The sequence below is a fragment of the Orycteropus afer genome, unplaced genomic scaffold, assembly GCF_000298275.1.
Source record: "Orycteropus afer afer isolate SDZICR_OR568_19922 unplaced genomic scaffold, OryAfe1.0 scaffold00355, whole genome shotgun sequence".
In the NCBI taxonomy this organism is placed as follows: Eukaryota; Metazoa; Chordata; class Mammalia; order Tubulidentata; family Orycteropodidae; genus Orycteropus; species Orycteropus afer.
This window is the reverse complement of record NW_006921942.1, coordinates 282,667-293,763: the sequence shown is the minus strand read 5'-3', so window position 1 is coordinate 293,763 and position 11,097 is coordinate 282,667. Positions and strand designations below refer to the sequence as shown.

Sequence of the window (11,097 nt, the reverse complement as noted above, 5' to 3'; positions counted from 1 at the left end):
GGAGGCAGAATCTCTACGGAAGTAGATTGCCCAACCTTCCTTCTGAGGGAGGAGTGGCTGGTGGGTTTGAACCGGCAGCCTTCTGGGTAGCAGTCAAGTGCTTTAGGCACTACGCTACCAGAAACAATTACTGGGTGCCTATTCGGTAGCAGGGACTGTATCAGGTATTGGAGATAGCTCTGGTGGCGTAGTGGATAACTCATTTGGCTGTTCAAACCCATCAGGGGCTCCCTGGAAGGAAGATGGGGCAATCTGCTTTGGTAAAGATTTACAGCCCCGGAAACCCAATGAGGGTCGTTATGAGTCTGAATCGACTGAATGGTAGTGATCTTGGTTTTGTTTTCTTAGGCAGACTTTGTCCCTTGCTTTTATGGAATTAACAGTCTGGAGCAGAAGTCAAACAATAAACAACTAGCCATTAGTGCCATGAAGAAAAGAACTGGGTGCGTGAACGAAAGAATAGGGACAGATCTATTTTAGATGGGGCTGCCATCCATTACTTAAGAGACGAAGTAGTTGAGGCTCGGATACCGGTTAGCTATTAACAGTCAAGTCCCGAGCTTCTTAAGACTTGAGACTTTCTCCTTTTGTAGTCTCTCTGCAGAGCCCAAAGTCCACGCAGGCGCACTGACGGTTGCCATGGGGACAGCTGCTCTCACGCAAGCGCAGTTGCCTTGAAGATGGCGGCGGCTGCAGCCGCACGAGCAGCTTCAGTGGGTTCAGGCCTGAGGGGTATACAACCGACAGTACCTCTTGTAGTGATTCTCGGGGCCACAGGCACCGGCAAATCCACCCTGGCGCTGCAGCTAGGCCAGCGGCTTGGTGGAGAGATCATCAGTGCTGACTCCATGCAGGTATGGCAGTGCGGCTGGTCCCGGGCCTATAAACGCCGGAGGCCGAGTGCAGGCCTCTGCCCGGGTCAGTTCTCTGTGGTGTGGTTGTGATGCGTGAACTCTGAGGCTTGTGAGGGCGGAGGTAAAATGAGCCCATATCGATTGGGTGCCCACCATGTGCCAGATAAAATGCTGAGTGTTTCACATTCATCATCTTGTTTACTTCTTACGATATTATTATTTGGTAGGTACTGTTATTATTTTCCAGGATCCCTGGTGGCGCAGTGTGGTTAAAGCACTCCGCTACTGCCTCATAGGCACTTCGAACCTAACCTTTGCTCTGCAGGAGTGAGATGTGGTAGTCAGCTTCTGTAAAGAGTACAGCTTTGGAAGCCCCATGGGTGCAATTCTACACTGTCCTACAGAGTTACAGTAAGTCAGAATCGACTGGAGGGCAATGGGTTTGGTTTGGTTATTATCTTCATTTATGGATGAGGGAACTGGAGCCTAGAGACATGAAAGACTTTCTTGTCACATAGTGGCAGATACCGTATTTTAACTTGTGTTTGTCTGAAGCCTAATATAAGGCTGGCATATTGTTGTCCAATAAATATTTTTTGAATGAAAATTATTTGAACTTTTGCTAGAGTGACCCACTGAGACCAGGATAAATTGCTAACCATCTCTGAGTATCTGCTGGCAAGTGGAATAGAATGGATAGTCAGGACACCTGGATTCTAGTCCCAAATCTTCCATTGTCTATGTGATCTTAGATTAAAAGTTTAGTTTCTTGGACTTTATTTTCTTTATCTGTAAAGTGGAGAAAATGCTACCTGCCTCATAGAGCTGTAGTGCTTAGTAAATGAGGTCGTGAGTGTTCAGAGTGAAGAGCAGGGTGGCTTGGCCTAGGGAGGACCGGGCACTTGGTAGATGCTTGTTGAAGCTGAGGTTTCAACCTAGCTTGATTCGCATTGAGGGAGACTTTGTCCTCTTTAAGCTGGAAGAGGTGTAGTGCTCATCACCCCCGGAGGCATTTATACTGTACTGAGAGTGGTAAATCCCTGAGTACACGTGGGATAGATCTCTGGTGGAAGAATTAAAACTGCTGTTTGTTGGAGAGAATTTAGTTACAAATGTTCACAGAGCAAATGAGATGCTAGAAATGAAATGCTTGGTACTCAGCCTAGCACCTGATGGGTACTCAGCAAAGAATTGTTGCTCCCACTCCATGCCATAAGCCTCCTTACCTGGTTTCTGCTCTCTGTAGTTGATTTGGGATAACAAGACCATCAATATAACGTGAAATGACTAGATAATTTCAAAATACTTGTTCAGGACCTACTTTATGCTAGCTTCAGGAGACAGACTTTGGCCCAAATCCCAGCTCTGCCTTTTCCAAGATATATGACTTAAGCCTCACTTTTTTGTGCCTTCATTTTTTCTTCTGTAAAATAGAAAGAATAACACCAATCATACAACATTATGTAAAAAAAAAAAATCAGTTTTGAGTTTATTCCAACTTATGGCAACTCCATGTATGTCAAAGGAAAATTGTGAACCATTAGGGTTTCAAGGGCTGATTTTTTGCAGGTACATTGCCAGGCCTTTCTTCCAAGGTGCCTTTGGTTAGGTATAATATAACATATGGCAGAGTAAGTGCTAAAAATATCATAGTTATTATTTGCTGTAAGGCCCTGTGGGAGAGACAAAACCTTGATCCATGTCCTTAAGGAATTCTGTGAAACAAGGCAGAGATATTAATAGTGCTTTGCAAGGTGGAGGGATTGGGAAAGCAATTATACATGCTAGATTGTATGATAAACTATAAAATAGAATAGAAATTCTGGAAAGGGAGAAATCAATGAAGGCTGGCATAGTCTTGGAAAGCTCTCTGAAGAAAGGCTTGAAAGATGAAGTTTGGCTCGATAAGAAAGATGAGAAGGCATATCAAAAGAAGGAACATGAATGAAGATTTAGAGGGTGAAATGGGCTTAGTGTTTATGCAGGACAGTGAAAAAAGACTGTTCAATAGAGAGCTATTGTAGGTATCATGGAGTGAGGAGTAACATGATGAGTGCAGTGTGCAAGGAGCATTCATCTGTGAGTAGTATGCATGATGAATTGGATTGGGGGTGTGTTGGAAGAGAAGGCAAATAACCTTTACATAGATCTTTGGCTTGATACTTCAGAGTCTTGAGTAATAAGGTCTTCAGTAAGGTGGAAAATTAGAATGATGATGTTAAAGGTCCATTTCAGTCTTAATATTCTATGATTTCTATAATTCTGGGTTGGTGTGATATTAATGAGATTGGTAGGGAAAAGAAAGATGTAACATTCTGAAGGTATTACCGTGTGCCAAAGAGGCAAGGGGCTGCATCTTCTGACCTCCTCTAACCCTACAAGAGGAAGACAGAATCACCATCAGTAGCCCAAGGCCTATTCCTGCAAGGCCAGACATGCTGCCTCCCTCCAGCCCTTTTACCAGCTGTTCTTCCCAAAGTACCCATCACCTCTCTGCTGGGTTCGATAATTGCTGCAGTGGCCACATAGAACTTACGGATTATGGGGTTTATTAGGGAAGCACCAGGCTACAATTCAAGTTCAGGAACAATGCTCAGTCTCTCTCAGCCCGCTCTCTCTCAGCCAGCAGTCTCTCTTCCAGCAGTGTGTGTCTCTCGGTGTCTCTTTCTCAGCAGCACGTGTCTCTCAGGAGTGTGTTTCTCTCAGCAGCACATCTTTCTCAGCCAGCAGTCAGAGAGACATGCGCTGCTGAGAAAGAGACACTGAGAGACATGTGCTGCTGAGAGAGACACTGAGAGTTACGCACTGCTGGAAGAGAGACTGAGAAAGACTGTTGGCTGAGAGAGAGCGGGCTGAGAGAGACTGAGCATTGTTTCTGAACTTGAATTGTAGCCTGGTGCTTCTCTAATAAGCCGCCAAATCTGTGAGTTCTGTGTGGCCACGGCAGCAAATTATCAAACCCAGCAGAGAGGTGGTGGGTGCTTTGGGAGGAACAGTTGGTGAAAGTGCTAAAAGGAGGCAGCATGTCTGGCCTTGCAGAAATAGGCCTTGGGCTGCTGATGGTGATTCTGTCTTCCTCTTGTGGGGTTAGAGGAGGTCAGGAGATGCAGCCTCCTTGCCCCTTTGGGCAAGTTACAGTATGAGTTGGCCACTGGAGAAAAAAGAGAAGAATGCGCACAAAGTGATTTTGGATTTAGGTTTAGGTGCCTGAGAGAGTGTGGGGAACCTGGAAGTCAGGGAGAGCTGTGAGGCACAGTGGGAATAGCAACAGGACAACCAAGTGGAAGTCTAGTGGATGTATGGAGACTGCAGTAGGCATGAACCCACCTCAGGACTCTTGCACTTACTTGTTCCTCTGCTTGGTGGAACACATTGCCCCCATATAACACTGTGGCTTGTTTCCTGTCTTTGTTCAGGTCTTTATTCCGATGTAACCTTATTGAGACCTTTCTTGACCATCCTATTTAAAATGACACACCATTGCTCTTCCCCCCCCCCTCCCCTCTTCACTATACACATACCACACACAGTCCTTGTAAGGAAAATGTTGTCAATCATCTTAATTTTACATCTATTTATAAGTAAGTTAGTGGGCTTTGTCAGTAAGGGTTGAATATAGCTCTGTATAGCCACCAATTTGTGCTGTTTTCTGTTAGAGTAGTATAAGAGAACCAAAATCTTTGGTATGATTTAGTAGGTTATTTTTTGGGTCTAAGAATGCTCAAATATTGTTCCCATGTAAATTAATGGTAATTGCTTCTTTGTTTTATGCTATTTTGACTCAAGAAAAGTTTCATAGGAGTACTCTCCTTTCATATAGAGGGGGAAATGTATACTTTGGATATTCATGACATTTCCTCTTGGACACTGTTTTGGTTCCCTAGTGCTGCTGTAACAGAAGTACCACAAATGGATGGCTTTAACAAATAAGAATTTATTCTCTTATGGTTTAGGAGGCCAGAGGTCCAAGCTCAAAGTACCAGCTCTAGGGGCTGGGTGAAGGGCCCTTGACCTTGGGCTTCAGTTCTGCCTCTTGCTCCTGGTCCACTGGAGCTGGAGGTGTCTCTTAACTCAAGTAGCTGCTGGCTGCTGAGGCTGACAGACCCTAAGGCAGACAAGTAAAATAGCATAGTCAAAAAGAGCTCTGGTAGCATAGTGGCTAAAGCACTTGACTGCTAACCAGAAGGCTGGCGGTTCAAACCCACCAGCCACTCCTCGGAAGGAAGGTTGGGCAGTCCTACTTCCGTAGTGATACTGCCTCGGAAACCCAAGGAGGGGTCGCTATGAGTCGGGGCCGACTCCATGGCACATAACAACAGCAACAACAAGATTATCAAAATGGCAGGCCACTAGTTCAAGTCCAGAAACAGTCTCAAGATTGGCAGACAACATGGCAGGCCACTGAGATGAAGACTTGGCCAAATTCTGGATCCACATGTGCCAAAAAGCCCAAGACCTTTCTCAAAGCGTCTCCTTATATACTGGAAGCAGACCATATCCCTAAGGTAGCTACTCAGCTGCTCACAGCAGGTTCCACCATGGAGTTGATTACCAGTCTCATCATGAGGAATAACTATATCCTTCTGTTCAGTCACTCAAAACCGTGGCCCAGCCAGGTAGACATAGTGGCCTTAAATGCCACAGTCCCCATTGGAAAACTTTGACCTTTGATTTTACTTTTCAGCCCAAATAGTGAAAGAAAGCATCCATGCCCTATTTACTATGGGTATATACAATTCCTCACTTCTGCCTTTGCTCCCCATCCTGCCCTAGGGTAGTGCTGCTCTGCTTGTTTTTTTAACCATTGGAAGGAGATGGCGCTTTTCAGTGACTTGAGGGGGACTCAGAAAATATTTGGTAAGGAGATGAACAAAATAGCATTCATAATGTTGGATTACCAGCTCCTTGAGAGAATAATTTGAATTTTGAATAAATTCATGGGTAGAATATATGATTTAATTTGTATGATGTTGTTAGGTGCCATTGAGTCAATTCCAACTCACAGCGACCCTATGTACAATAGAATGAAGCATAGCCTGATCCTGTGCCATGCTTATAATCTTTGCTGTGCTTGAGCCTATTGTTGCCCATTGTTGCAATCCATCTTATTCAGGGCCTTCCCCTTTTTTGCTGACCCTCTACTTTACCAAGCATCATATCCTTCTCCAGGGATTGGTCCCTTCTGACAACATAACCAAAGTACTAAATTTGTATAGCACAGTTTATAAAATGCTTACCTGTGCTGTTTTATCCTCACAGTAACTTCACATAAGGCAGATATTATTATCTCTTGATAGATAAGAAAACTGAAGCTTAAGGTCTCATAATAAATAGCTGACCTGCAAATAGATATAGGTCTCTGCTTTCCATGCCCAAGCCTTATCCTCCACACAAAACTATCCCCTCTTGATGATGCAGGAGCTGTAGGATTCAGTCATGAGAACTGTTCTTAACTTGTATGCCACCCGTAGACCATCATGTTGTTCTTGTTGTTATGTGCCGTCGAGTCGGACCTGACTCATAGCGACCCCTCCTTGGGTTTCTGAGGCGGTATCAGTTCGGAAGTAGATTGCCCAACCTTCCTTCCGAGGAGTGGCCCCCAGCCTTCTGGTTAGCAGTCAAGTACCTTAGGCACTACGCTACCAGAGCTCCTATTGTCCATCATAGGAGTGTAAAAAGTAAGAATTATATTGTTCCAGTGATGTCTGTCCTTGGAAGGAAGATGGGGCAATCTACTTCCGTAGTGATACTGCCTCAGAAACCCAAGGAGGGGTCGCTATGAGTCAGGTCTGACTCGATGGCACATAACAACAACAAGAAGTGATGTCTGTCAGATGGTGTGTTGAGTGGCCTTGAGATGCATTGTTGAGGGGATTAAAACTTGGCTGCAACTCAGAGGTAAAATTTAATGTCAAGTTGGTACTAAAGAGAGAGTGTGTTTATTGGAACAAAGGGAAACTTGACCTAGTGGAGAGCCTAGGTAGAGCAGTAAACTTCTTTGTTGTAAGCAACCACACTGACCGAAGGGTGACCAAGTGGAAAGTGTAGTTAGTTATTAAGGAGATTTTTCAAGTTTCCAAATTGAGCTTTGTAAAAATAAGTATTTGCATTTTAATAATTGCTTTTGGTGTGTTGCCTAGCATTTTGTATTAAAAAATATGCCAGTAACTCAGAAAGGATTGTAAACTGCCTTAAATCTTAAAATGTATCTCATACTTCTATTGTCATCCCTTTGTCTTGCCTTAATTATAGGGTCATCCTAAAGCAACCCCTACCAGGGAAAGTGCTTATTTTTATAAACCTTGAATGAGTAAGTGCTGTAAATATTGAGGTAGCTTCTTTGACGTAAAACCATAATGGGATGTTAAAGGTAATATATGTTGGGTGACAATGCTATTGCAGATCCTGTTACACAGTGACTTGCTTCTATAGTCACCTAGCTATATTATGTAGGTGATTTGTTGAGCGGGAAGTCACAACTGCTCTCTGAAGGATTACTTGTTAGAGACTCCTGCAGGGCCGAACTGTGGATTTCTGCAAGCAGGTCTGACAAAAGTGAGAAATAATATTTGTGCTTACTTTCCTGAGTTTTTGAAATCCGAGTTTTTTCACAATTTATAAAACATAAGCATTCTCATTCCACAGTTGAGAGTCTGAATTCAAGGAGGGACAGGTAATACAATCCCTGTTTTCCAGGATGGAAAACCTGAGGTACAGAAAGATTAAAGAGCAGGCTAGAGATCACACTGCAAGACACTTGGATACCTGGGAACTGGATCTGGGTCTTCTCACTCATGTGCAGTGTCTGATATATTTTGGGAAGACGATACTGAAGGTCTTCTTTTCAGTCTGAGTCTTTTTCTTGGCATGTAAATTCAAGGTACAATGCATCGCTTCAGTGACTAGATGAAACATTGTACTGAGAATCTTGAAGGCATTTGCCAAAAGATGTACAATGACTGTCTGTAAATAGACTACCAACTATATGCTAAGAGAAAATGAAGTGTTCTGTTTGGGTGTATAGAGAGGAAGTATCTCTAATGCCTTAGTCTGCAAGTCCTGTGGAGAACCAAAAGTCATACATAGGAGCACAGTTCTCTTTGTGTTTGCATAAACCTACAAGAGGAGAAGCAAATGATTTTTGGCAGTCTGATGAGTAAACAAGGTCTGTGTCATCTAATAGATGTGGAGTTCTATGTTCTTTTTGTCTGCTTTGGGATATAATTTAGGAGCAGTATTTTGTACCAAAGGACTGCCTGTCTTGTAGTGCTCAAGGGAGTGTCTGGGATGCATGGGGGAGGGATGTGAAAGAAATGAGACGGGGAATTGGAGTGGCTTAATACGACCTGAAATAAAAGGCATGAAGACCAGTAGCCAGGAGAGATGAAGCCTATCCTATGCTATTTGCCACAGCTGACAGAGGCAGTCTTATAAAAGAACTGAGCCTAACAAGAGGTTAAGAAGGAAATCTCAGTTTTTTTGACCCATTAATATATATGATGAGGTCCCTTGGTGCACCTCCAGTGTGAATGAATCTAGTTTTCCTTTGGCTACAGTATTATGCTGGGTGGGTTGTCCATACATGGTGACTTTTTTTGCAGCTACTTGGAGAACTTTAGAGTCAAACATCCTGTATCATATAAGGAAGGAGAAGTGACTACTGGCCAAATGGGGAACCATAGGAGAGTGCAAATGGGGCTTGCAGATTCAGATTGATGAGGTTGAGGTACTTCAGTGCCTGGGGGAGGGTATTGAAGCGCCCTCATTTCAAAAAGAAATACATGTTTGGGGAATAAGAATTATTTGAGATGCACAGAAATTCATCGATACACTGTATGTGCTTTGTTGTTGTTGTTGTTATGTGCCGTCGAGTCGGCCCCGACTCATAGCAACCCCTCCTTGGGTTTCCGAGGCAGTATCACTACGGAAGTAGGATTGCCCAACCTTCCTTCCGAGGAGTGGCTGGTGGGTTTGAACCGCCAGCCGTCTGGTTAGCAGGCAAGTGTCTTAGCCACTATGCTACCAGAGCTCCCGTATGTGCTTTAGTGTGGCTTAACTGAATTGGTTTTGGTTTCTTGTGCAGTTAGGTAAATTTAGTCAGACCAGAATCCTCACTGGCTGCTTACTCTTGTGGTCCTACTTCTGAGCGGGAGCCTCACCACTGCTCCTTCCTCTTTGTCAGAGTTCACCATGAACAATTATAATACTGAAAAATAATACAATAATATATATGCCAGACACTGTTTTAAGAGTTTGACATATTATTTAATAGCTTCCTTACAACCTTACGAGGTAGGCACTATTATTATCTCACCTTACCAAAAATTACTTTCTTTATCTCCTTGCTGTTCTGTATTTTTTCCTCTCTTTTTGTTGGCTCCCATTGAGTCGATTCTGGCAGAGGTTTTCCTGTGCCATGCTCTTTTGGAAGCAGATCACCAGGCCTATCTTCTAAGGCACCTCTGGGTGGGCTTGAACCACCCACCTTTTGGCTAGTAGTAAATAGAGCACTTAACCATCTGTACTACCCAGGGACTCCTTTTTCTTTCTAGCTCCTCCTGTTTATTTATCAATTTGCTCTTCCTCCCATTCTTTTCCTCTTCCACTTTGTGCATTCTATCAGGTAGAGAAGTGGGAAGAAGAATATTCCTGACAAAAGAACAGCATGAGGATAGTCAAGGAGGAGTAAAAGTTCCTGATATGTTTTCAAGAAATTACCAGCAACTATTTGGCATAGAGGATACTTAAGGGAAGGTGGTAGGAGGTGAATCTAAAAAATACAGACAATGAGAACAAATTGTAGAAGCCCTTGAAAGCCATGCCATGGGGTTTGGAGTTTTAGACAGGGGACTGATATAAATCTGTTTCATAAAGTAACTCTGGTGGCTGGGTGGAAAGTAGATTATTTTTTTAAAATGTGAACTGCTGAATGGAAAGTGAATTTGCTCTGTAAATATTCACCCAAATCACAATAAAAAAAAATTATTTTTTAATTTTTGCAGTGTCCCCTCCTCTCCCCTTCCATCCTTTCCCCTCCCATCCTTTCCCCTCCTATCCTTTCCCCTCCCATCCCCTTTTCTCCTCCCCTTCTCTTCTCTCCCCTCCCCTCCCCTCCTCTTCCCTTCCTTCCCCTCCTCTCCCCTTCCCTTCCCTCCCCTTCTCCCCTGTGAATGTAGATTCTTAAGCAGGGAAGAAACCATTTAGGATTCTGTTAGATAAGTCTGGGTGAGAGAGCTGTGGCTATCTTTAATTCCTCAGACTTTATGGTTATTTTATTTATTTAAAAGAAAATTTTATTGTGATTTGGGTGAAAGTTTACAGAGCTAATTCATTTTCCATACAGCAGTTCATACACATTTTGTCTCATGACATTGACTGCAATTTCCCACAGTGTAACAGCTCTTTTCCCACTTCCTCCCCATAGTTACTTCTTCCCTGTGTCCTTTCCTCCCCTGCACTCCTGCCCCCCCCCCCCCCCCGCCATAGTCTCCCTGTGCATACACTGCCCTTCTGTTCTCCTATGATTGATCTATCCAAGGAGTATATCTACCTGATGTAAATGTTCAGCCCATATGCTGGTCTTTTATTTGGCTGGAAGTCACAGGAGTGAGTTTAGTTCCAGACCTGAAGGGCAGCTAGGTGCCATAGTCTCAGGGGTTTTACCAGACTCTATCACACCAACAAATCTGGTCCTTTTTTTTAAATTTTGAGTTTTGTTCCATATTGTTCTCCTACTCTGTCCAGGATCTCCTACATAGCGGTTGACAGTTGTAGCTGGGCACCATCTAGTTCTTCTGGTCTCGTGGTCTATAGGCTGAGGATTGCATGGTCTATATTCTGGTTACTCTTAAAAATTTTTGCGTATACTAAAATGCACTCTTTGTTGTATACAGTTCTATGGGTCTTGACAAATGTGTGGACTCATATCTACCATCACTGTAGTACACCAGACCCTTCCATTAAATTCCCTTGTGTGGTCCCTTTGTAGTCATCCTTCTCTAACTCTCCCAGCATCTTGCAGCCACAGATCTGTTTTTTCCTCTCTATACTTTTACTTTCTAGGATGTCATATATACGGAATCATAGAATATGTGGCCTTTGGCATCTGTTTTTTTTTAAATTATTATTTTATTTTTTTAAATTTTAATTTGATTTGGGTGAAGATTTACAGAGTAAATTCACTTTTCATACAGCAGTTCACATATACTTTGTCTCATGTCATTGACCAAAATTTACAATGCAA

General features: G+C 43.2%; 1 protein-coding gene across 1 annotated transcript in view; it reads left to right on the top strand.

The window, feature by feature from the left end:
- The first annotated feature begins 680 nt into the window (after positions 1-680).
- TRIT1 (tRNA isopentenyltransferase 1) overlaps positions 681-11,097 on the top strand; it is a 62,996-nt gene continuing 52,579 nt past the window's right edge. The window contains exon 1 of the mRNA XM_007952684.2: positions 681-854. Within this exon, the coding sequence (XP_007950875.1) occupies positions 681-854 (174 nt within the window). The remainder of the gene's footprint in view (positions 855-11,097) is intronic.